Source organism: Odontesthes bonariensis, chromosome 14, assembly GCF_027942865.1.
Source record: "Odontesthes bonariensis isolate fOdoBon6 chromosome 14, fOdoBon6.hap1, whole genome shotgun sequence".
Taxonomy (NCBI): Eukaryota; Metazoa; Chordata; class Actinopteri; order Atheriniformes; family Atherinopsidae; genus Odontesthes; species Odontesthes bonariensis.
The window spans coordinates 5,855,607-5,882,249 of NC_134519.1; the positions used below are offsets into that span (position 1 = coordinate 5,855,607).

The 26,643-nt window shown below is 42.6% G+C and overlaps 1 protein-coding gene across 1 annotated transcript in view; it reads right to left on the minus strand.

Moving 5' to 3' along the window:
* adcy8 (adenylate cyclase 8 (brain)) overlaps positions 1 to 26,643 on the minus strand; it is a 141,766-nt gene that overhangs the window by 84,548 nt on the left and 30,575 nt on the right. Inside the window, exons 2-4 of the mRNA XM_075482691.1 lie at positions 9,518 to 9,667; positions 467 to 597; positions 173 to 284 (exon numbers count right to left, since the gene is read on the minus strand). Of these exons, the coding sequence (XP_075338806.1) occupies positions 173 to 284; positions 467 to 597; positions 9,518 to 9,667 (393 nt within the window). The remainder of the gene's footprint in view (positions 1 to 172; positions 285 to 466; positions 598 to 9,517; positions 9,668 to 26,643) is intronic.

The window sequence follows — 26,643 nt, forward strand, 5'->3', positions numbered from 1 at the left end:
ACCATCAGTTTGTTTTATTTCAGTGGCAGAAACAAATTACCCCCCAAAGTTAACTGAAATGACTCCTAACTGTGATTCCCTTGTTGCTCTGGGACACAAGAACATGTGGAATGGTTGGATCAGCTGGATAAAGACGTTTGTATGTTAGGAATTAAAAGTAGCATTCGCTTACATGTGCAAGACGGTCAAAGCGTGCAAAGAGCTCATTCAACATTCGCACCAGCTCCTGCGCCGACAGCGTCGTGGAGAGGTTCGTGAAGCCTTTAACATCTGCGAAAAGAATGCTGAATAAAATGGGGAAATGTCACTTTCACATCTGGGTTAGTTTTTTACAAGCAAGTGCTTAAAACACGATTAAAATGTGATGTGATCATAAAATTAGTGACAGAGCAACATGTGCAAACTGTATCTGAACGCCCACACCTTCAGATTCAGCCTGTGATGGGAGCAAACGTCGAGTCCTCACCTGACATTCTCGTAGCGGTGGATGTAGATTCTGTGGAATTGATGCTGGAGGTGTTCATCCTCTACATTTGTCATGTCGTTGATCATCTCCAAAACTACAAAACGTGGCAGCACTGATAACACCAGTCTTTCCTGCAGGGGGGAGAAAAATGAGACACTGTGGTGAAAATCTGAATCCATGGGGGATCGTTTTCGTTAAAACAGAGAAGGATGCTTCTCCTTCCAATGTGGTAAATGCTCATTTTTGTGGAATAAAAGACACGTTTAAATGTTTAAAAGATAATAACGAACTTAGAATAAAAGGAACGACACTGAAAATGTACTCCAAAAGCTTGATGTACAGAATTTAATGTGGAGCTAAGCGATCAAGAGTTTAAAAAGGCAATTAAAGTCCAAACTGAAGCAGAGAGAGCACATCCTCCACCAAAGCCAGTGCTGTTTTTCACAACTTATATGAAAGCAGTGCTGATCTGAACCAAAATGAAATGGCTTCTTCCTTTGCCCGTGCTCCAGCTCTCAGCCAAGTTTTATCAAATTCAGCTCGTTAGTTTTTGCATTATCTTCTACAACATACATTAGAACAGACTTTTACTATGAAGAGGAAACAAAAGAAACGGGACGACACACTAAAATAAGGAGACACAAAGCTCGTAAAAGCAAATAAATGACTCTGTCGGCCTCTAACCCCCCCGAGCAGGAGCTCAAAAAGGCTCAGAGCTCACAAAAGCAAACGACACAGTGTTATTTGGTCCAACCTGGAGCAGATTTCAGGAGGGAGCGATGCAGCATTCCTCTGAATCTTTTGGCTCTGGGGATCTGTACCAGCTCCAAGCAACTGCCTGCCTCAAAGGCTGAATATATTACAGGCAGCCAGAAAGCATTTAAGGGACAACAAATTCCTGTTAAATCCTCACTCTTTGGTTAGACTGCGTGGAAACATCTCAGTTTCCCACCTTGCAGCACCCTGAATTCTTGCTCTTTAACACTCTGCACACTGTTTTATTTTGTTTTTTATTTTTAAATCATCTGCAGTCATCATCTATATCTTTGAATTTGTGCTCAATTCAACAAAATAATTTGAAAGTAATTAAACTGAATTACGATGCATCAACAGCAGGATCATCAGTTTTTTTTAATACAGGTGAGACAACAGTTCATAGACATGAAGGTGATTTAATTAGTTTAGGTGAGGCCATTTCTTTAAAGCTCACTTTGAAAAGGGAAAATCGTTTAAACCAACATGCTGATGGAGGTTTGCCACACATATACCAAATGTGTCCTCCTTAAAACGTGCCTCGCGTTTGTTCATGCATACAGATACAGCCAAACTCTCACATTCAAAGAATACGCAAATGTAACAGTCACTTTATTAATTATAATTTCCAATTTGTGTTTTTAAGTTTTATTTATCATTTCCTGATTATTTTTGCGTAATTGTGAATTCTATCTCAGTTATTCTCATTTAACATTATTTAATTACTTTTCCCTGCAGAAATCGCCTTCCTGCCTGTTTTGTACCTCCAAGTATGATTTTCTTTGGAAAATGAGTCAATAACGTTTAAACCTTCAGTGAATATTGTTCACTGTTACATACAGACACGTTACCAAGTCGTTTGGCATTGTTTTGGCCGTAAATATAAGTTTTATAGACGTTTTAAGTTTGGCTTTTTTGGCGCGATTTGTCCCGTGTGTCCAACATGCAGCAAAGCTGGCATAGTATGCTAGCATAGTAAAGCTAGCATTGTATGCTAGCATAGTAAAGCTAGCATTGTATGCTAGCATAGTAAAGCTAGCATTGTATGCTAGCATAGTAAAGCTAGCATTGTATGCTAGCATAGTAAAGCTAGCATTGTATGCTAGCATAGTATGGTAGCATTGTATGCTAGCATTGTATGCTAGCATAGTATGCTAGCATAGTATGCTAGCATTGTATGCTAGCATTGTATGCTAGCATAGTATGCTAGCATTGTATGCTAGCATTGTGCGTGTTTACAGGTTAGAAAGGTACTTCTGGTTATACTGCCATATATATATATACAGATCTGCCACTGCTGTTTTTATATATATCTTAGCTTGTATATATATATATATATATATATATATATTTATATATTTTTTTTACCTCCTACTTTATATATATTTATTATATTTTACTTCATGTTTATTGCTGTTTTGCTCCAGGGATAAGAGGGAAACGCTATTTCAATTCTTTGTAGGCTATGTCCTGCACATATGGCAGCATTGACAATAAAGTTGACTTATACTTAAGGCAAGAAGCGGTACTTATCAAGAGAGCAGTATGAGTCTCATTTGATGGTAAAAATGGTTGATGTGGAACAGTTTTATCACTTGAAATGCACATTCTTGGTATGAACAAACATTATGTAGCCTATTGTGTTGGAGGACTTTTTTCAGAAGATTACACCTTTTAAAGAAGCCAAATACAATCATAATGTAACTGAGCGATGAGAAGAAGTCATCTAATTAATATGCTTTAAACACTCTCAGTTCTTCTCGGCCCCTAACTTAATGATATATTTTGGCTTACTCACAAATCAATCATCACTCTACTGATCACAGACATCATAACTTTTGGAGCAAAAGTTCAAATATGCCTTCAGCTTGCATGACAAAAGTGATCAAATTTCAAAGTGATACATGATGTTCAACATCCTGAAGGATGTGACAGCACTGGTGAGTCTGGCTTTATACTTTGTGCTCAGATGAGTACATGACTTCTGCATTAAAATGAATGTTTGTAAGGCAGCAGTGAGAAGTTCAGTCTTTAAAAACATCTGTAGAGACATCAGATTCTGTCAGCAACCTTACATTGTACTCTGAATACATGAAAAAGTATTTGCATTTGTTGAACAGCCAAAAACTCCTGAAAAAGAAGCAAAAGGACGAGCACAAAGTCGAGTTTTTGCCGAATAAAACCAGATGAATATCACCCCCCCCCCCATTTTAGGTCGTTTCTATTCTTCAGCTACATGCTAACTGTATATCTGGAGGAAAGGAACATCTTTATGTGTTTTCTGTTTATTCCCTGGCTGGTTTGCAGAGATGTTTTACAGTAGGAAATAAAAAAAATTGTAACTCGTGTGCTTCCCATGAAGGAGTATGAGAGCTCTCGAGAGCCTCTTTAAAGCTCAAGCACGAGTGGAGTGCGAGAGAAGGTGAGGCTGGATAATAACACGGAGACCGAGAGGCAGCATCCTCCACTTGATCACACTGAATGAAAAATAGCAGAGAGATGGGGGTCCCTTCTTTTTTTCCTCAGTGTTTTATCAATGACGGCAGCGTTGGGGGGAAACGGTCTCAGGTGGTAAAAAAAAAAACAGTAAGCTTTAAAACTAGGGCTGGGCGAGTTAACTGGTTATTATCGCGTTAACTATTTAATGTTGATAAATATTTTAACGCAGGTTTTATTTTATTTATTTTGAAAAAAAAATTTAATAATTTTTTTGGCTTTTGTGCCTTTAATGGATAGGAAGGTTCAGAGAGACAGGAAGCAGGGGGCAGAGAGAGGGGGAACAACACGCAGCACAGGGCCATCCGATGTGAGACTCAAACATCGGGCGCCTGCTCAACCCACTACGCCACAGACCACCCCTGTTTTATTATTTATTTTATTTAGTAAAAATCTGTTGCTCACAGGCTTTTATTTTGTAAAAGTCTGTTGCTGTCTGCTGTGGAACAGGAAAAGAAAGTAATCGGCGGATCCACCAAACATGGAGAAGGGTACGGAACTTTTACTCGGCCATTTTCATTTTAAAGTTCTTCCAGACGGCGGAGTCGACAGAACCAAAGTCATCTGTAAACACTGCCAAGTTGAATTGTCTTCTCAGCGTAGTAGTTCCAGTCTAAAATATCACTTAAAAGGCAAAACACACAACTGATAGCAGCAAGTCATTCAAGGAAACAGACAGTGGAGCGAGGCTTCTACATAAAAACTACAGAAAGATGCTGATGTTAAAAGTGTGTTTGCACAACAAATGTTATGGCACTTTCATTCATATGGCAGCACATTTAAAATAAAGCTAAATGCTAAAAGCTATACACTACTTTTGGATTCATTCTTGGATTTTGCGTACAAATGCGATTAGTCAGATTAAACATTTTAATCGTTGCCCAGCCCTAATTAAAACCAAACAGCCCATCTGAAGTAATCTTTGATTAGTTTGAAAATAAATGTCTCACATGTGCTCCTTTGTACAAAGATTGAGATGTAATCATCATTGCTTCCAGTACGGGCCCTTTAAAAAAACAACATGAGACAAAAGCTGCAGCAGAAACTAAGAACGTTGCGCAGGCGTTACGCAATGCAGTGATTAAACAACTCAGTCAGAGGCTTCTGCAGCTTCACCGCAACAAACAGTGTTTCTTTCATATTGTATACTTTGTTGTTTCTTGATCGATCTGAGTGTTGTGCCTGTGCTCGTGCACTCTGTGATCGGTTGCTTTGGTCCCGTGCTCACGCACCTGAGGGGAATTCACAGTGTTTTCCTCATTCGAGTAAAGTCCTTGCTGAGGAAACGCCGCTCGTATGATCATTTCTCCTCTGTTTTCAGGTATGTTGCGGGTTGCTGGCATGCTTTCACTAACTCAGGGCTGAGTTTGCACATTGTTGGAGACCGTGAGCGGGTCCCCACTTCTTCATGGATTGATGTTTGGTGGCGCTGTGTGCGATAACCATCTGGTTGGCTGAGGTTCAGCATCCATGTGGTGGATTTTGTGTTGCTGTGATTTGAGAGTAGTGCACATTCTGAGGGATATTTCCTGTGGATTGTTGATTTTTGTGTGCTTGCTGAGGAAACGCCGCTCGTATGATTATTTCTTCCCTATTTTCAGAGGGAAAATGAGCTCCCCGTCCACTCTGGCTTTGTTTGAATGTTTCAGCATACAAAGACTTCCAAAGGAAAGCTGTGTTTAGCTTGTGGGATCCTTCCCAAGAAGACTGTGGGCTCAGGAAATGTAAATCAGCTGGAATCTCTGGTGGTTTGCACATGGAAAACCTGACTGGAGCGTCGGCCGGTGTTTGTGTTGTTCGGTTCAGGCCGCCTGCCACCCTCTGCTGTGTTGGTAACTGTGCTGGAAAGCAGGGAAACGCATCATCAAATTAAGCTCCAGACACACAGACACTTCAGCGAAGCATTGCTAATTTCTGCGCCCCAGGGTTTGGTGGTGGAGCTCCACTGCAAGAAATGTGGATTTGATTGAATCATCCCGAGTTTCGTCTGAAAGTTTGAACCTCTGAGGAGCTCAAAGCTGCAGAGTCATCTGTCAAACCCAAGAATCTTTCTAATAATCAGGCCAAGAGCTCCATTTAAAATGCATCCCTGACTCTGACACAGGCCGGTTATTTATGTTCATTACAGGAAGGGTTTGGAATATCCTGGTGAAAGGTCGGACCCCCTTCTGCCTTCAGAACCGCCTTAATTCTTCGTGGCAAACTTTCAACAAGGAGCTGGAAACATTCCTCAGAGGTTTTGTTCCATATTGACATGATAGCATCATGATAGCATCACGATAGCTGGTAACTGCTGCAGATGTGTCGGCTGCACATCTATGATGAAAACCTCCCGTTCCACCACATCCCAAAGCTGCTCTGTTGGAGATCTGGTGACTGTGGAGGCCGTTGGAGTGCAGGGAACTCACTGTTCATGTTCAAGAAACCAGTTTGAGATGATATGAGCTCTGTGACATGATGCATTATCCTGCTGGAAGCAGCCACCAACAAACAGAATTTCACATGTGGTAGATTATTCTGCTGCTGGAACTCCTCCAACAACTCGTGGATATTTCACTTTTAGATGTCATTCCTCTCTAATGGAGTCATGTTAGGCTGATATATATTTCTGAGCAGACTTACAGCAACAACGCAGCTCGTGACAGTGAAATAAGAGTTGGAGGACATCATGACACTGATGTGAATTCATGTTGCAGCAACATTGCGCATCACTTCAGTGGATTGAAGCCCGGCATTGAGTGTTGTCCTCAGCTGGTCGTTTCTTGCAGGATGTTCCCATAATGAGGCTGCAGTGCGTTTGCTCCACTGGACACGGTCCCTGGTTCGGACAGCTGAGAGCCAGCAGACTCGGCGTCGGATTAGCTTTGAAAGTCATTAGCGCAGCTCAGTTTAAACTCGGAGCTGAAGCCCTCCAGCAGCTCACTGACGACTGCATTCAGATTGTGTGAAAGGTTTCCATATAAAACACTCTTCTTTTGTTCTGCTTTTATTGCCACCTGTGATTAGAATCTCAGTTTTATGTTTGGCTCATTTCCAGGTAATCTAATTTAAATTTAGAATGCGTTTAAGTGCTTTATTCTTCTAAAAACACAACATTTTGTCATCCTGAAACACCTTTAGTGCCCTTTTTCCTTGCTTCAGCTTCTGAATCTGTAAGCTTCACGCTTAAAAAGCCCATCAGCTCTAATTGTTCAGTAAAAATGAGACTACGGCACCTCTCATTCTTTGTTTCTGCTGTCAAACTCACCATTAAGCAGGCATTATGCATGTGTTTTATGATGATTTCATTTTAAAAAGGCTATTAAACACACTGAAGCTAAGCGTATGCGTGTCGTGGGTAACATGGAAACGGTTTCTCCTTCGTAGAAATGACTCCAAGAAGAGTTTTTATCTCATCAAGGGCAATGAAAGTCATCGTCTGTCAGCCTTCAGGATGCGAGTTAACATCTCATTTGCATTGAATTTTGCATGCTGGAGTTGATCCTAAATGTTTATGAGCAGATATACCGCTCAGCGCTACGCTAATCAAACCCAACGCCTCGTCCAAATTTACTTGGGACCACATCATTGGTATCGCTGTCGGTTTAATTCACTCTCTCGCACAGATAATCCACTTGATGTCACCGCCGATTTCCAAGGATCTCTGTGTAAGACAACAGAGTTACAGCCGTGCTTATATCAGCTAAAATCTATTATGATAAACAGCCGGGGTTCACGGCACATTTCATCCGTGGAGCCAAGCGACGCCGCATCGCACGACTTCTTTTCTTTGGATTCGTTGTAAATCAGGAGCCGAACTTATTGATTAAATGATTGTGTTCGGGGGAGGTTTACATTTATAAGACGGTGTAAACAACTGTAAAGGAGAGGAATGATGCTTCTATCCACATCCTGCAGCCACAGCTTCAACCCAACAGCAGAGCGGCTGTGATGTCGGAGCCTGTTGACAGAAGTACCGGAGCGATTCGTGGACATTAGGGCGCTGTGCTCGGGGCGAGGCCTCATCTCCCTCCATTACGACCGTCTCAGAGCCCTTCCAGGAAATATGAGCGCCCTAAAAGCTTTCTGTGCCTCTTCAGAGCATCGCTGTGTAAACACACAGCTTACTATCTGTCACGTGCATGCGTACGCAGGTGCGTGCGCGGCGGCATCGGATCAATGCAGCGTGCATGTTGTTCTGCTCCCCGAGGACGCCGTGGCTGTAAACATTCAGCCCTATTAGCTGCAGTCTGTCAATACTTTAGTTTTTCTCTTGGTCACACTGAGCTGCAGCTCTGAACGGCAGGAAGTGGTCACTGTCCAAATGTTTCTTCAGCTCCCAAAGCCTAAAATCACCTGCAGTCTGCAGCTGAGCTTCAGTTCCAGTCAATAAACCGACTGGATGTACAGAGATGAACAGCTTTAGCAGACAAAGTCGTCACAGACCAAACACACTTAACAGCCTGAACCCGAGCTCAATGCAAACAGCCTCTGAGCAAGCAAACAGGGACTAAAGCTGGTCAGACATTAGCCCCACCCCCGGGGCTCCCGGTCCTGCGTAAAGGTTGACGTTTGAAGTTCTGCTGGGACCAGGAGCCAACTGCCTGAAAGGTGCTGAGGCGGGTGGAAAGAAGGCGAGAGGCCCAGGAGGCGGCGCACTGATGCCTGAGGAGATTGGGCGACCGGAGCCCGAGGGCCAACAGCCTTCTATCTCCAGCTTTTTATCTGATATTCAGCACCGTCAATCATAAAAAAACAGAGAATAGTGAACACTGCGGTCTAGTCAGTAAATGTAAATGTACTTTATTTATACAGCCCTTTACAGACAATCCTTACAGAGTACCAAAGTGCTTTACAGCAGGTGATAAATAAAGAGAAAAATAAGTAAAAACAGTAAAAGAACAGTGAAACAATCAAATACAACTAAATCGATTAAAGGGGAACTCCGGGGCATTTGAAGCGTGTTTCCATTGCTAGAGGTTGTCAAATACTGATAGTAGGACACAGAGAGGTGCGTATCTGCGCTCCCTGTGTGGAGATTGCTCTGTCCGCACAGCATGTCATGCGAGGCTAATACGTGGTGGCTAAGGGGCAAGCGCTAACCCTTCCACGTAAAACAACAACTTGCACACTGCAGAAACGTCACACCACTTTATAAACCATCCGACAATAAAGTCACAAGCCTTACCATCAAAACCATATGCATGGTTCTCACATTACTGGCATGGGGACGTTACAAAACAACTTTATAAACAGCATGTCACTCACCGGCTGGTTGTAGGCTCGCGCATGTGAAAGCCCAGAAGAGTCGATGGAGAATAATCCCATATACAAAACAATTATCTTCTCTAGAAAAACTGCGTTCAAGTATTTAAAACATTACAACAATATTACTGGGCATGTATTGTTGTAATGTTTTAAATACTTGAACGCAGTTTTGTTTGTTTGTTTTTTTTTTGTCATTTTGCTCATTATTGTCATGCATGCATGAAATGATCTGAGATAAGTGCACATAATCAACAGTAAAACAGGCTATGCTAGCTGGTTTCAACCTTGGCTACTCTCATATCTTGCAGTATAGGCACCAGACTTCCCCACATTTCTAAATGAACCCCAGGAGTGAGTGGTTGTTTGCCTCCGTTTAGCCCTGTGATGGACCGGCGGCCCCCCGACGGTACCCCACCTTACGCCCAGTGGCAGTAGGCACAGCCCGCAGCCTCACACGTGACCTTGACTTCGATTAGACGATAATAAAAGAGTTGATGGACGGCAGACTTCTGAACCGAAGCAGCGGGCGCCAGCGTGCCCGTGTGAGCAGCTCACCTGTCTCTGATTCTCCGTCTCCAGTCTGAGTCGGGCTTCGATGCAGCGCCGCGTCTCCAAGAAGGCCTGCCGCTGCGCCCGGTCCGACAGGTAGCTGATGAATATCCCAGCCGTGTTCATGCACATGAACAGCACAGCCTGAGCCGCCACCTGGAAGACACGTGAAGAAGCAGGAGACCGTGTCATTCCCAAACATCACATCGAGTCGATTAGCTTGTTTTCATCCACATTTTCCACAAGTTTTCACAAAAAAAAAAAGCAAGATAGTACAAGTTTTCATTCAAGTTGTCGACTCTTGGTGGAGCTCCCCGTCCAGCTGTGTAAGAATAACTGATATTTACTGTGTAAACACGAGCTCAAACCTCTGAAATCTACTGAAAACAGTTCAAAAATCAGCAGGTGGAACATTAGTCTCATCATCAAAGAATGAAGTGGGCCACAAAAATGAATCAGGAAATGTACAAATAGATTTAAAAAAAAGTGTGAATAATAAATGTTCCTTTCTGTTTTATTCTTTAATTCTCTGCGATGCTTTTGCACAGCAGCTGAGGGTGTTTTCTGGTAGATTTGGGTGTGTTTGTGAGGTGGTTAGCACCATCGCCTCTCTGAAGGTGAGTGTGAAGACTGATTTATGGTCGTCTGCGGCTCTCCGTCGCTTGCGTGCATCGGCCAACATTCCTATCTATCCGTCGAGGCGACGGAGACCGCAAGGGTTGTGATTGGTCGGCTAACAACATCATTTCCAGAATCACTTTCCCGGTTTAGCTCCTTCCTCTCAGAACAACAACGCCGCCATTTCTGAAAGAGTTTACTGTGTGCCGGTCAACATTTGGTCAAAATTATTTGCATTTCAACATCAACAAGCTCCAACTCCAACAACAGTCTTTCTCTCTCGGTCGCCATCGTTCGCTGTGAGGAGTGGAACGGAGCCGGAAGGTGAACAACCAATCAACCACTTTCACCATAGACGACGTTAGATTGGGTCGTCTAACGTAGCGCCGCCTACTGATCGGGAGGTGAACTGCGTTGCGTATCCGACATCCCGACAGAGAACTTCAAAAGGTTTAACAGCCTCTGCGTGACCACGGAGACGGATAGCGACGGAGAAGCATACCGAGGTCTTGAGTGTGCATGGTTGTGTGATGGACTGGCCACCTGCCCAGGTTGTACCCCGCCTCTCGCCCAGTGACGGCTGGGATAGGCTCTTGCCCCCCCGCGACCCGACAGTTAGATTAAGCGGGTACAGAAAATGAATGGGATGGGTGTAAGTGTTTTTGAAAATTCACAAAAATCTGTAAATGGAGACACTTTTTCATTCCTCATAAAAGAATAACTTGCTGAGGAACTGACACTTAGATCATTCTGCATCGTTATGTGATTTTTAGTTGTTAATTAACTAAATTTAAAGAATCACCCACGAACGAAGGGATAAATGAAAGCCTGGATTCACATTTACAGCTTGTGTTTTTGAAATTTTAGATAAATTTATCACGAAAGATGAAAATATGAAAAAAAACCAACGAGCAGCTGGACTCCTTAATGGGTCCGTGTGAACATTTTTGTGCCTGAATAAGGACAAATTACCGTCCAGGACGTCTGCAGAGACATCTAAAGTCCTCACAGAACCCTGAAGAACTTTCAAACCACCAAATTTAAAGTGTAAAAAGGTTTATTTTGAACAAATTTAACTGAATACTGATTTCTCAATGATGACTGCGCTTCATGTAAAGCAGAACTTCATCGGTTTAGGAGACATCATGACTGAACACTGTGTCACCCATTTATTATAAAACTAAGAGTCATTTCATGAATAAAAACATCTCGAGGCTTCGTGACGGGATGAAAGAACTGTGTGCTGACTGAAGTTCAGACGGGGGGATCTGAGTCATCACGGTGCTCAATCTGCAGTAATATAGGAGGCACATAGTCCATTCTAACATTATAAACAGAGATAGGCTGTGTTCGAAACCGCATACTACATACTGCATACTCATCGATCAGACAGTATGCAGAGCATTTATCCACAATGCATTTCGCTCCTGCCCGAGCCGAAATCAGCCGGCCTGAAGCTGATTTCTCTTAAAGTGATACTCCGGAGTAGATTCAACCTGGGGTCATTTGAACCGTAATATCCAGCCAAGTAGCCCACCCGCAGTTTTTTCGATATTGGCTGAACATCAGCTGAGTTACTGAGTTATCCCGAATAGCTTCGTACAAGGGTTGATGGATCCCGGTCCGTATCTCCAAAATGACTCAATTTCTCCATTGATATAATAATTTCACAACTCTACAACATAAAAATTCATAAAAAAACATGTAGAATATAGCATATACTTTGTTGTCTACAGTAGTAGATCAACCCTCATCTTACTTTGAAGCTCCCAGAGCAAGGAAGTGACGTCGACGCAGCTTTAGCAGCAGAGAAGCTATCAGGCTTGTGTTGATGACAATAAACTCCTGGACTATTTTCAAACTTCCAAATGCATCGTTTGGTGAGTACAGACCATATTTGTACTACTGTAGAAGTTTGGTGTCATGGCATGTGATATTAGTGTGGTCATTTTGGAGATACGGACCAGGATCCATTAACCTTTTACGAAGCTATTCGGGATAACTCAGTAACTCAGCTGATGTTCAGCCAATATCGAAAAAACTGCGGGTGGGCTACTTGGCTGGATATCACGGTTCAAATGACCCCAGGGTGAATCTACTCCGGAGTATCACTTTAAGCTCTAAACTCTGTAAACTTTAGCAACATTTGAAACATTTTCAGGTGAGAAAGTAGTCGTTTAGATCCCCAACGTGTTGAAAACCTGACAAAATACCGGCTATTTACAATTTTGTTCCCACGAATTCGGCGCTACTAAAGCTAGCCGCAGTGAGCTAACGCACTTCCGGTTATTTTCATAAAATAAAATACCCGTTGCCTTTTATCATAGGGAAAGCCATTAGCATACAATTGGTGCTTTTGTTTTGAAAACAGGAAGTGAACCTACCCTCGTTGTAGCTAGCTTGAAACTGCCGTTTTGACAGGAAATGACGATCGGCAACGTCAAGTTACGTTGCATCTTGGGTAGTTTGAGTATGAGTAGTAACCTCATGATGCATACCCAAAATTTCGGAGAATCTAGTATGCATCCGGGAACTTCTGCTTACTCAAACTCGCATACTCACTCAAAAAGTTAGTAGGAGTAGTAGGCGTAGTATGCTGTTTCGAACACAGCCAAAGAGTCCACTTCTGCAGGCGTTTGTAGATTAACAGCTTAGTTTATCCTAAAATGTTTCAGGCACAGCTCAAACCAAAGAAGTCTGAACTTTTACGGCCCAGAACTACCAGGAGATCAGTCCAAATGCAGCTTTTGTTGAATCCCTCTGCAGTTATATATCATGTGTTAAACAAATCCAGAGCAAACGGTGACCTAATCTGATGAATAACTGCACAGGAGTCCACTGGAACTATCAAAGACATTTAACAAAAAACATCAAATTCTGTTAAATCACTGCAGGGAAGTCCTGCAATCTGTCATCTTTTATGATGACTCATCTCTCAAAGCGCCCCCAGTGAAACACAAATTATTTAATGCCTCACAATGTGTTTCTCTTCACGGAGCATGAGCAGAATCTGAGCGGTTTGGGGCCAATAATGGGGGCGACTAGCAGAAGCTGTTGTTTCCGCTGCCTCAGACTGCGCAGCTGCATGTTGGGTTTTATGTGTGTGAATCAATAAATTCAGATCATGGCGGATGCTAAAAACTTCTGCAGGAGACGCGTTCTCCCAAAGGAAGCTCTGCATCCGACTCTGAAGGAGTCGGACTGTTCGGGCTGAAAGGAAAAACCTCAAAGATGGAAAGCACAGAGAACTTGTTGCTGTTGCCCTCATCGAAAGAGTGTTGCTGTGGCCATTTATGTTTGCAAATCATAAGTTCTATCAATTTAGTTTTCTTTGGGCAGTTGGAATATACTTTAGTTAGTTTGTTATCAAAATCTGTAATCAATTTTTATATTTGAAATTGTTTGGATCATTTTGGTAACTTTTAGACCCTCCCATTAATTAGAGAGATTAAGAACACACCGTTGGGCGTGTTGGAAGAGCTTTTTGTTTGTCAAATGTCCGGTGGGAAGACGGGAGGTTTTGTTAAAATGATTTTTTTGACTTAAATGTAAAAAATTTGTGCTCGAACTGGAAGAAGTTCAATTAAAAGAAAAAGAAGAAGAAGAAGCATTGGCTTTAAGAACTAAGTTGGTAAAGGCGGATGCAAAAAATGCAAATTTACACCTCTCAGCAGGATCAGAAAAGTCATGATTCCAGCGCTGAAGATTCATCAGATTCTGCAACATCTACTGAGTTTATACCTGTTGCTACAGCTCAAATGGCTCTAGGAAAACAGGAACCATTGTCAGCTCCTTCACCCGTACCAATGCCCCAAGAGACACCTGTTAATGTATCATTAAAAGTGAAACCAGAAGCAGTGCTTTAACAGAGATCATGAAAAGGCAGAATGAAATCACTGAGATGCTGGTAAAACAGCAGAGACTTTCACTCCTCCCATCTGTAGAAATGTGTTTTTAACCTGTTTTTAGTGGTGACCCTTTGCATTTGAGATCCTTTCTTAAGGCATTTGAGCAAGGAATAGAAACTAAAACAGCCCGACTGTCCTGCACTTTTTTAGCTTGTAAAATCAGATTAAGTTAACTTTCGTTTTTCATCTTAAAGGTAGGGTAGGAGATCCTGGGTTTTGAGTCCAGCGAAGCTGCATTCTGAAAATACACAGGTCAAAAGTCCCAACCCCTTTATTCAGACTTCCCCCCGAAGCCACGCCTCTAGAGTACATGAACGCGCAATGCTTGTTCACGAGCACGAAGGTGCACGAGCGCTGTTCTGACAGCAAGCATCGATCGTTGCCGTATTTAGTATTTAGTATATGCTAACTATACGTTTAATAATGCTAGGTGCTAGCCAAGCTGGCTCTAGTTTAGCTTCCTGCCAAGCTTCTGGACGCGTAATTCGTTCACGGAGCAGGGTACGCGCACAGGGGGGAGGAGGGGGAGGGAGGAGCAGATTGCAGTTTGATAGACGCATCAGTATCCAATCATTGTGAACGGTCCGTTCAGTATGATTGGATACTGTTTTTCCTGGATTGTACGTTCTAGAGGCCACTAAAACTTTTCATTTCTGTGTCAAAACTTTTAATTAATTGGTTGCAATGGGGGTGTGAAGAGTATTTCAAGCAATATGTAAAAAAATGTTCCAGAAAAAGATCCCCTACCCCACCTTTAAAGCTATGGTAGGTAATCCTAGAGAGCTAGCAAGAGAGCTAGCAAGATTCGAAAGTGTCCACTCCTCTAAGCTCCACCCCCCCCTCCCCATTCCGTCAGTGCTTCATCCAAAGCCGGTGGAACCGCATGCGCACATGGAGCAGGGAGCCGGCAGAGGGGGGCGTAGGCAGAAAGCAGAGGCATCTGATTGGTTTTTTGTAGGCGGTCAGCTTTTTCTCAGTCCTGCAGCTGCCACAGAGGTCTGATTATTTTCGTCCCTTTTTCTAAATACATCTTGTATAGATTTCTCTCAGGATAGACGGACCATTTCACCCAGTATTACAAAATGTGTTTCTGAACAGGATTACCTACCATGTCTTTAAGTTAAGTTAATAAGAGATTTTTAGTGAAGATTTATTGTTTTGTTCATATTTTTTGTTGGAAATAAACTACATATATATTTTTTAAACAATCAAGTCGGAAGTGCGTGAAAGAATCAAACCGCCTGTTCCCACCCACAGCCTTTCTTAGAAAATGTAGTTTGGAAACTTAGAAGGCCGCGAAAGAGTGTCGAGATGCGATTAAGAATTGATGCCAGAGGTGAGCGTGATGTCTGCGACGAGAACATCTGAAACCAGATCAGACGAAAGCGCGGGGCCAAAGGAATATCCAGGTCACTGATCATCCACAAATGAGTGAACAGGAACACATCGCACCACCCGCTGGTCAGCGCTGCTGTTTCCTCAGACACGAGGCTGTTCTACAGAGCGAGTCTTTGTGCTAAAAACAACAGAGAGAGTCCAGCTGTTTGTCCACATCTGGTCCCAGAGGGCCGCCGTCCTGCAGGTCTTAGACGTTTCCCTGCTTCAACACACCTGATCCAGATGAAATGCATCTCTTCAAAAGATAAAGTTCTGCACAAGTAATGATGCATTGATCTGAATCAGGGAAAACGTGTAAAAATCTGCAGGACGGCGGCCCTCTGGGACCAGATGTGGACATCCCTGATCTACAGTATCAAGATGGTGTTGGAAAACTCTGAGTAGCAGCACTGGTCTAAAACTTTTCCTTAAAAAAAAAACATATTTAAACAAATAAGTCAATGAAACGAACAAGTTATTTGACATCAAGGGTTGAAACATCTTACACAAAAAGGCAAATTTTACTGAAACAGGAAGTGGCTCTGTTACGGTCCCTGACCTCCGGGGGGGGGGGGGGGGGGCGGCTCTCTTCATGAGACACCTTTTCTTTCCCTTTCCTGTGTTTCAGGTCTACCTTGCTGCTACAGGATGAAGCAGATGGTGTTAGTCACCCAGTTTCCTACTTCTCAGCTAAGTTTAAACACCCTCAGCTACACTACTCCACAATCGAAAAGATTTGCAACATTTTGAAGTTTACCTCGGTTCCACTACAAATCCTGTTACAATCTACACTGATCATAACCGTCTTGAGTTCCTAAACCGCATGTATAACCACAACCAGCGACCTTTGCGCTGGGCTTTACTTGCCCAGGATTATAATTTGGACATCAAGCATAAGAAAGGAACTGAGAATGTTATAGCTGATGTTCTTTCCAGAGTGTGGTGCCATGACTAACCTCCATTAAGAGGGTCGTAACAGGCTCTATTAGCAACAGCTGGAATGGGTACAGCGCCACCTATCATACCGGGGTATGACACGCTTTGTGCCTCTGATCCCATTCACTCACTGCCATATATCCAAGGAGAATTACCCTTGTGCGCAAATAAGGAGCATAACCCAACTATAGCTATAATCACATTAATCTCACCATGTAGACCCACTGAGTGATAGATTCATTTCTAACCAAGGCAGCAGAGGGGACTGTGAGCACAAAACTGGAATATGCAAACATTTTATCTGAAACTGCAGCAAAACATCTAATTAATATTAATTTGGTTTTGTTTTAATCAAAATTTCCGCAGAATAGATGGAACCGTTGGTTGGTTCTACATCATCACTTCCTCCCTTTCTTAAACTATTTCAAATTGAACCATTAGTGCCCGTAGAACTGTAAACCTGCATCTATTCCAGCTGCACGGCTTCGCAGTAGAAGCTGCCTGCAGTCCAGATGTTTCACCCACTGAAATCAGATGGAGTTGGTCTTATATCATGAACCAAAGGCTCTATATTACTGCCTGTAGTTAGGCTGCCTTTTCAAAACAGGATTCTACAGCTCTCTACAGTTTTTGAGATTAAAATGTTAAAAATAAGTCAGTATAAATGTAAATGTACTTTATTTATACAGCCCTTTACAGGCAATCCTTACGGTGTACCAAAGTGCTTTACAGCAGGTAATAAATAAAGAGAAGAATAAGTAAGGACAAATATAAACAATAAAAGAACAGTGAAAACGATAAAATATAACAAAATCGAATAAGATAAAAGTGTCATCATAGTACTGGGTATTAAAAGCCATCCTAAATAAGTAGGTTTTTAGCTTAGATCTGAAGAGGCTAAGAGTATAAGTGAAATAAAGGTAACAGAACTCAACACTATAGCCAATCTCACCAACAAACCACTGAAATATGCCTGCATATACGACTGATATCTGAAATTTACAGGCAGGTTGTCCCAGAGATCTGTAACATTTGAACAAAATACCCAAATGAGCCATGAAATTCATGGCTGAGTTCTTTTGAAATACGACTGCTTTAAAGACTGAAAGCTTTCGTCAGCCGGGAGGCTGAACAGTGACGAGCAGCTCGGCCCGTTAAACCATCCGAGTGGAGCTGATGCAACACTCTGCAACATGAGGGACTTCACCAGCCTGCCTCCCTCCGACCTGCCGGAGCTTCACACCGAACAAGTGTTCGTACAGGTGATCTGAGAAAACCTTTCAGTGCTTCATACGCAGGCAGTTCGTGTTAAATTCAACTGTTTTGAACTAAAACGCTCCTCTCTGAGGGATAGCAAGAATAACAAAGTGTTTATCTCCGGCACTCTCGTGGGGAGAGATGTGTGAAGAGTAATTATAGTCACAGACAAGTCGGAACAAGTCCGAAGCATCTGCTAACCTTCGCGGTTTATCTCCGTCTCCATTTAAAGATCATTAAAGGGACAGTTCGCCTCTTTTGACATGAAGCTGTATGACATCCCATATCAGCAACATCATTTATGAACATCTTCTTACCCCCTGCTGCGTCCTGTGAGCAGAGTTCCAGCCTCGTTTTGGTGTTGATGAAGGTAGTCCGGCTAGTTGGCTGGGGTTTAAAAAATAAAGCGTTTTGCTTCTCAAAACAATATGCGTTCAACAGAGTAATACATTTGCATCACAAAATCGTTCTCCAGGAAAAAGTCAGACCTCACAATCTCTTGGCCCTATTTTCTCTCCCTTCGTATCACAGCCGCGCCTGTTACGGTGTTTGCTGCTCGGTCTGCACAGCAGGCAGTGATACGAAGGGAGAGAAAATAGGGCCAAGAGATTGTGAGGTCTGACTTTTTCCTGGAGAACGATTTTGTGATGCAAATGCATTACTCTTTTGAACGCATATTGTTTTGAGAAGCAAGACGCTTTATTTTTTAAACCCCAGCCAACTTGCCGGACTACCTTCATCAACACCAAAACGAGGCTGGAACTCTGCTCACAGGACGCAGCAGGGGGTAAGAAGATGTTCAGAAATGATGTTGCTGATATGGGATGTCATTCAGCTTCATGTCAAAAGAGGCGAACTATCCCTTTAAGGACAAAAAAATGGACATTTCTGTTCTGTTCTGGCTACCTTATAGTGTGAAAGGGTCAGGAAAAAGCAATCTGTGCCATCTAAACACATGAAAGCATTATTCAAATGACCTTTTTACAACTCACACACAGCCTCATTAGCATGAAGCACACAGCGAATCAAAGTGATGGTGATCAAATAACTGCGTTTCACTTCTACCCCACCGGCTGTTTGTTTTGTTGTTGTCTTTTTAAAAGAGGAAAAGCTTTTTCTCTTCCACTCGAGGCAGGATTGTGTCACTGCAGATAAAACCCCAGACAGCTTTCTGTCTGCCGCTGAAAGAGAAGCAACTCGAGTGCTCTGCCACAGAAAAACTGCTGCACTAAGAGCAAATCTGAAGAGGAATAAATGGAGCATAAAGAGGGGTTTTCTGATTTGTGATGCTCTGCAAAGAGCAAGCCGTTGGTCATGAGAGGCTTCCCCCAACTGTCTGACCCAGCGTTCAGACAGAAACCTGTGGGCAGGGGAGAGATGGGGACTCGAGTCGCTGTTTTGACTTGAGACTCGACTCGGACTTGGAAGTTAAAGACTCGGCACTTGACTTGACTTGAGACACGATGACTTGAATGACTTGAGTGTTATTCAGTTCATGTTTTCAGTTTGAATATAAAATTAATAAATTAATAAAAAAAATAATATGGATTACCTGGTAGGAGCGCAGGCTGAGAATGGCGTCATGATTGGATCCCTACCCTGTCAATCAGCCATGCCCTCTCTGCATACCTTAGTGTTTATTGGAGAGAATAAACTCACATCAGATATGCATCAACATGTCCGCGGGACCGAGAGTCGTTGTCTTCGGCTTTCATAATCACCATTTTGACGGCAAAAGACGAACAGCACAGTGCAAGACATGCGGCATCAACATCTCAGACAGCCAGACGACAACTTCCAACTTTGTTCGTCACTTGTAGATCCATTCTGACCAGTAAGTGCTCGTTAAATTAGCTAATATTATCCTGTTAGCGTAGTCGGTAGTTAGCTCACGTTAGCTTGATATGATACGGGGTGGACAGGTTGGACACATTGGCCAATGATGTTTACTGACAGTTACTTATATCTTTGTGTTTTCACTTTATTAAGATCAGATTCTGCAGGTAAAATTGCAATAATAAGGTGACTTGACTTTGACTTGACCAAGAAAAAATCACTCGGGACTTACTTGAGACTTGGTCCCATCTCTGTTTCAGGGTAACGTTGCATGACAGTCGATTACTTTGAATAATCCAGAGAGATCAATCGCTCTAATTAAGTTTGAAAAATGCTGACTGAGGCTGACGCTGCAGAAACGTGACCGTGTCATAATATTAGGTGTTGATCTCTGATATTCAGAGGTCAGGGACAGTGTGACACGATAAGAGATGCACATAGTCGAGCATAAAACATTCAGAGAAGAACGCACTCCTCAGTTGAGCCGGGTTTACAGTCGTCCGGGAAAGGCCACGCTTCCGTGCGTCGGCCAAAATAAATATAAAGATTAAAAACTGTAAATTTATAATTAATAACCAGCTGTACTGACCTTTAACCCACATACAGCCCGATAAGATAATGCAACGAGGCTCTTTGTGTCTCACTCAAAATAGCTGTAATTTGGTTATTACCCATAGACATTCAACAATTTCCCTAACCCTAACAGTGTTAGCCCTAAAGTCTTTAAGTCTTTAAACCTAACGGAGCCGGAAGGTGAACAACCAATCAACCACTTTCACCATAGACATCGCCAGATTGGGTCGTTTAACGTAGCGCCGCCTACTGATCGGGAGGTGAACTGCCTTGGGTATCCGACATCCCGACGGAGACCTTGGAAAGGTTTAATAGCCTCTGTGTGACCACGGAGTCGGATTGGTGGATAGCGACAGAGTAGCATACCGAGGCCTTTAATCCGTCCTTATCTTCTGGCTATGTGCCCGTTGACATGGGCGCGCTGCGTCTTCAGGGTTAGGTTTTACCCGACTTAACTGGAGAAGCCTCCGCGGTGCATTGGACTCTCCAGATTTAATGCATCAGGCTATAATTCTGGTTTCTGAGTTCTTCCTGCACCAAACACACATCGGTTGTTTGAAGGCGACCGTCCGTCATACACCACAGTACCTCAAGTCTTTGGATTCTTCTCTTCCTGAAGCTCATTTATTACCTGACATAAACTCAGATGAGCAGCTCTACACTCAGGTTTAAACACATAAAGTTGCCCAACATGGATAATATCTTAACAGGAAAGGTATCCGTTGGTTTTTCATGACTTCTTTTCTTTTTGACTTGGAAGCTCATTAATGGAAATAGAAAACAACGATGTGAATCTTATCAGATCTCGTAAAGACTCACCAGCTGTTTCCCATCTGAGGCAACAAACCATAAACTCACTTGACTGACCGGCATCTCGCCACATACGATCCAACATCCCACTTATTCTCAGAGATGAAAGTAAGAACAACCCTCTTTATTTTCCACTTCAGGATAAGTTGTTGCTGTTTTCTTGCTCTCCGAGGTTTGTTTCCAGTTCGGACGACTTCTTCTGCTGAATTACAACCACTGGCACCGTTGTTTACCCGCTTTAAACCATTAATGGAAAGCGCGTCTGATCTCTTGATGGTGACTTTTGCGAGTTTCACAACAGTTTGAATTAAATTAGCAACCTAAATGTGCAAGTTTACTGTTCCGTCGATGCAGAAAAATCACCAAAAAATGATTGTATGCGATCATTTTCCGTAGCTCGTAGACTTTCTGTTAAACTCTGTCACTGCATTGATGCAGAATCCTTCACATATACATCAGGATGCATTTTAGAACGAAATAAATTACACACCCCGAGTGGTGTGATTGCAGCTGTGTATGGACCAATAGGAGGGCCGACTCAGATTAAGTGTTTCTTTACCCACTTGGCCGATTGTTGGGGAAAGAATTCAATTCATTCTAAGCAGATCGGATGCATCATTTCCAAATAACCTGCAGCCCCTCGTTTGTGTTATTTCTTCACCAGCAGTAAATAATGCGGCTATGAGCGTGGTGCCAAAACTTTGGAGCCACTCGAATACAGTCCTGGGGGCAACAGAAGAGGAAATGTAGCACAGACAGAGCAAGGCTGCGCTATTCTTGCTCTAAAATGAGGCGTCACCGGTGTCTGAAGGCTGGGAGAACAGCTGTGTTAATGAAACACACTAACAGACTCGGACTAGCAACCCACTGGATCAGCTGCAGGCGTCTTTTGCCTCCAAAGTCCAACGAGTCTCATTTCCCCGCCTCTGATCTTTCTCACCCGTCCTGGAACAGACCAACGAGGCATCACAGAGACCGAGCAGCAATGTATGGAAGCCCGTTTCCGCCACTTAATAAAAATAAATTTAGAAATACTATCTCAAAATTTCGACTTAGTATCTCATAATTTCGACTTAGTATCTCATAATTTCGATTTAGTATCTCATAATTTCGACTAAGTATCTCATAATTATGAAATAGTATCTCATAATTTCGACTAAGTATCTCATAATTATGAAATAGTATCTCATAATTTCGACGTGGTATCTCATAATTTCGACTAAGTATCTCATAATTTCCATTTAGTATCTAAAAATTTTGACTTAATATCTCAAAATTTCCACTTAGTATCTCATAATTATGAGATAGTATTTCTAAATTTATTTTTATTAAGTGGCGGAAACGGGCTTCCATAGAAATGGGTGTCAGGGGAATAACTGTTAAGTCCTTCATCATCGTGGGCCTTTATTTCAGGACAGGATAAAGATGCACAACGTTTAGATAACAGTCGCAGTCACAGACACTTTGTTAGCTGTAGCGATGTTGTGCTCTGCTGCGTTCGTGGAGCTGATCTAATCCGGCACGAGCTATTACTCACTCACACTCAGAGTCGCCATCTTAAAGTAGGGAGGCTTAAACAATGACGCTGCATTGGTATCGAGCATATTTTCATAAACAAATCTCATTAAATATTAAATATATCAGATTAATTTAAGAGTAGTTGCATTTAGGGATGCTAATAATATCTGTGTAATATATGTGACCACAGCTGATGAATTATTGATTTACAGATTGTTTTCTGTGCAGTTAAAGTTCCTTATAAGTCCTATTTTTAATGTCTGGCTGCAGCAATATGACGCTGATACGACATCCTCATTCTGATGGCTTTTGGCTACAATAACGGCAGGAAAAAAGCTCAACTCGACCCTTAATAATGCATGTCGATGCACTTGATCTGCAGACTGCATTCTCACAGATCCACTCCTGATATGCTCACTTTGAATGATAATAAGTTTCCGGCTAACGGCTCAGTTACCTGGTGAGAAGTTAGACTTAAAGCATCCATGTTGGTGCAAACAGATCTCAGATTCGGTGGAAAGCAGGCTTCAGGTTTCCTGCTCAAACTCCAGTAAAAAGTCTTGAACTTGCATGTGAGGTGAGCAAACTGTAACTTTAGAAACAACCCTCCGGGTTTATAACTCATCACATGCTTTCACACATACTGGATGTGATTTTGCGCAGTGAAGCAAAAATCTTCAAACGAACATCTTCCACTTTGGAGGAGGAGGAGGAGGTTCCAAACTCTGATTTCTCCCCCTGCTCAGAGCTGCTGCTGCAGCACAGTCTGCATGCTAACACGAAGGAAAGATCTCTGCGTTTGTGTGGGAGTACTGGAGGAGTTATCCTTAAAGCTAGCTGAGCACATGCATATGCACCGAGCCGTCTTCCTTTCTTCCATTCTCCTCCCTGGAGGCTCTTTGGCTGCGGAGCTCTGGGGCCTCCCGGTGCATTACGGTGTGTTACTGTCGGGAATCTCTCCCAGGACGCCATCAGCGCCGATTCAATTACTCAGGTGCCCCCTGAAGGCCTCTGCTCCTCCCACGGAGACAAAAAAAATTAAAAGCTCTGAGCTGCAGCAGCTGTGCCGGCATCCATGTTGTTTTGGAAAAGAGCAGCGTCGGTTGGCCATAAAGGGCATCAGCATGGAGACCGCCGGTGCACTCATTAAAGGAAAATGCCAGTGATGTGAATGTTTTTAACAAGGCCTCATTAAGAGCTGTGGGGCAGGAAGGGGCCCAGCTTGTCAACAACTGCTTGGAAAATAATCGGGAAGGGTTAATAATAGTAATAATTAGCATAATTTCTTCAGTTTGAACCAAGATTGTGTCGTGGCAGACGTGCGGCACAGAAAACAAACAACACCCGGGTCACGCTGGCCGATACCAACATGCATACAGTTACAGTCGTTTGGATTTATATTAGGGCTGGGCAACGATTAAAATGTTTAATCTAATTAATCACATGATTTCCCTGATTAATCACGATTAATCGCATTTGTACGCAGAATCCAAAAATGAATCCAAAAGTAGTGTATAGCTTTTAGCATTTAGTTTTATTTTAAATGTGCTGCCATATGAATGAAAGTGCCATAACATTTGTTGTGCAAACACACTTTTAACATCAGCATCTTTCTGTAGTTTTTATGTAGAAGCCTCGCTCCACTGTCTGTTTCCTTGAATGACTTGCTGCTATCAGTTGTGAATGAATGGGATCAGAGGCACAAAGCGTGTCATACCCCGGTATGATAGGTGGCGCTGTACCCATTCCAGCTGTTGCTAATAGAGCCACTTCCTGTTGACCTCTTCACCACCAACAACAACAACAAACTCAGGCATTGGAGAAAGATGGAGAACGCAGAGCAAGATGAAGCTACGTCCCTCTACATTTGGTCTGTGATGAGCTGCTTGTTGCACAAACTCGATGCCCAACGGAGCGTTCTCCATCGCGTTGTTTGTTTCTTTCTGACGGCGACAACAACAGGAATATCGTCTCCTTTGACTTCCGGGTCACGACCCCGGGAAAACATCTGGAGCATGCGCAGAACGCAAAGTCTGATTCACCACGTGCTTCAGCGTCTACAAGCAGGTTTAGAGTGACTTTCAACCCAGTTATCTCGGGGTCTGAATCCCATCCGATCCAATTCTTAGTCAGATTAAGGTGTCTACATGCACTTAATAACTCAGTCTGATTGTAATTTAACCAATAATCCGATCCTTTCAGTGCCATGTAACCCCACTGACTGACTCCTGGGGACAATTCAGGATCACCAGCCAACCTAACACGCATGTTTTTGGACGGTGGGGGCGGAAGTTGGAGTTCCCCGGAGAGAACCCACCCATACCCATACCTTCACCTGACTTCCTCCTTTGCTCCTCTTATAGCTCTACATAGGCGTTGTCACCTGAACATGTGTACATTTTAACATTTTAAGAGGATAATATCTTTCTGGCAGTCTTTGTGGGGCTCGTTGTTTTGCTGTTAAACATTTCCTGCATGTTCCTGCCTCCTGTTGCAGTCGCACCGTAGTTATTAACATGCTTTTAAAATGCAACAAACCCACGGGGTACTCTCAGTGACGACCTTCAGTGGGCGGTAACATCAAACACGATGACAGAATCATCTCATATCATCCAGAAACTGAGTCGTCCCAGTGATATGAAACTCACTTAAGGTCAACATTAGTCTCCTTAAGGCGAGACACGGCGGGCAGACCTGAGCATTTATTGTGTTTTTGAGCAATTGTTTCCAATACAAATGTATTGAATTCCCCTATTTAAATCTTTAAATGCCGTTTTCTCAAAATCAGTTTTTTGTATTTTTCCAGTATCAATATCTCAGCCTATGGAGCACCTACTAACACCAAACTTTCCAGTTATACACTGAGCAGTATTCTGAAGATATCTACAGAAGGATTTGTTGATAAATCATTCCTGGCCTGATTTATGTGACATTATAATAAAAAATATGGCGAAAATCAATGTTTTTTTAGGCTATGGACAGTAGACTTTGATTTCCTAGGAAATGAAAGCAGATATCCTGAAATCCCTCTGTAATTTTCTTTTTCATTTAGTGTGTAAACAAAATGAAAAAAAGAATTTTGCACCTGGCTTTATCATATATTTAGATATATCTTTCGGAAATATATGCAAATGCGCGCATATTTAATGAGATAATGCCTCATTTGCATAATTAAACATACAAATTTCTAAAACTTGTAATACATTTTTTTTTCATACTTGTATAAGTAATCAACTGAGGACGTTTCATGGTGATATCTATTATTTTAAAATATTAGCCTATTCACCAAAGCAGGAGAAGTCTAAGAAAGCTTCAGTCCTCAGAGTCGATGAGGTCAGGTTTAAAAGTGTCGGCAGGATGTGGGAACGTTTGAGCTCTTCCCATCGGCAGGATAATTAGCAACCTTTTAACTCGGCTAAATGACAGAGCGGGCGCGCAGCCAGCTCCTCAATGAAGTGAAACACAAACACCCGCCAAGTGTCCAAGTTATCAATATTTCAGAGCTATCGGTTACCCTGCTGCACGGTGACTCGGCTGCTTCTGCTACAGACTTTAACGGCTTCCACACCGACTCCAGCAGCAACACCAGCAGACTCGGAGCTGTCGGGCCACCTCGGTTTAACCTGCTTTCAGGGTCTGTTGACAGCTGGATGAAAACATGAGAGAGGAGCAGCTGGCTGAGAGCCGCAGAGCCAAAGCACTCGCTGCAGAAAACACTGCTCTGCTCTGCCAAATGAAGAGATTTACTCTGTGGCTCACAGGGAGACGAGAGGACAGCGGATGATTAACTTCAGGCGCTCGGTTTTCTCCTGACAACTGCGTGAGACGATTCCACAGACAACACAGACAACACAGACAACACAGACAACACAAAGAGAAAAAGAGAAAAAGAACCGAAATTCAATATGACACGGATGGCTTCCTTTAATAATTCATCACTGGAAGATATTTAAAGGCTCCAAACTGTAGTGAATGTCTTCAGTGTTTTTGATTAAACTCTGGTTTTACAAAGTAAATAAAACAATAAACCACCTGGTCCTGATCAGGTCTTAAAGGGATAGTTCGCCTCTTTTGACATGAAGGCAATTCAAAGTACTTTAGAGCTACATAAAATCACAAGAAGGCAACAAAATAATTCCTAAAAAAAACAAAAAAAAATTCAATAAAAATTAAATTAAATTAAAAATAAAATTAATTTAAAAGCAAAGAGTGCAGATAAAACACTCTCAGCTAATAGAACTGTTTTCAGCCTGGATTTAAACATTGTCAGAGCTGAGGCCTGTTTCACATCTTCTGGAA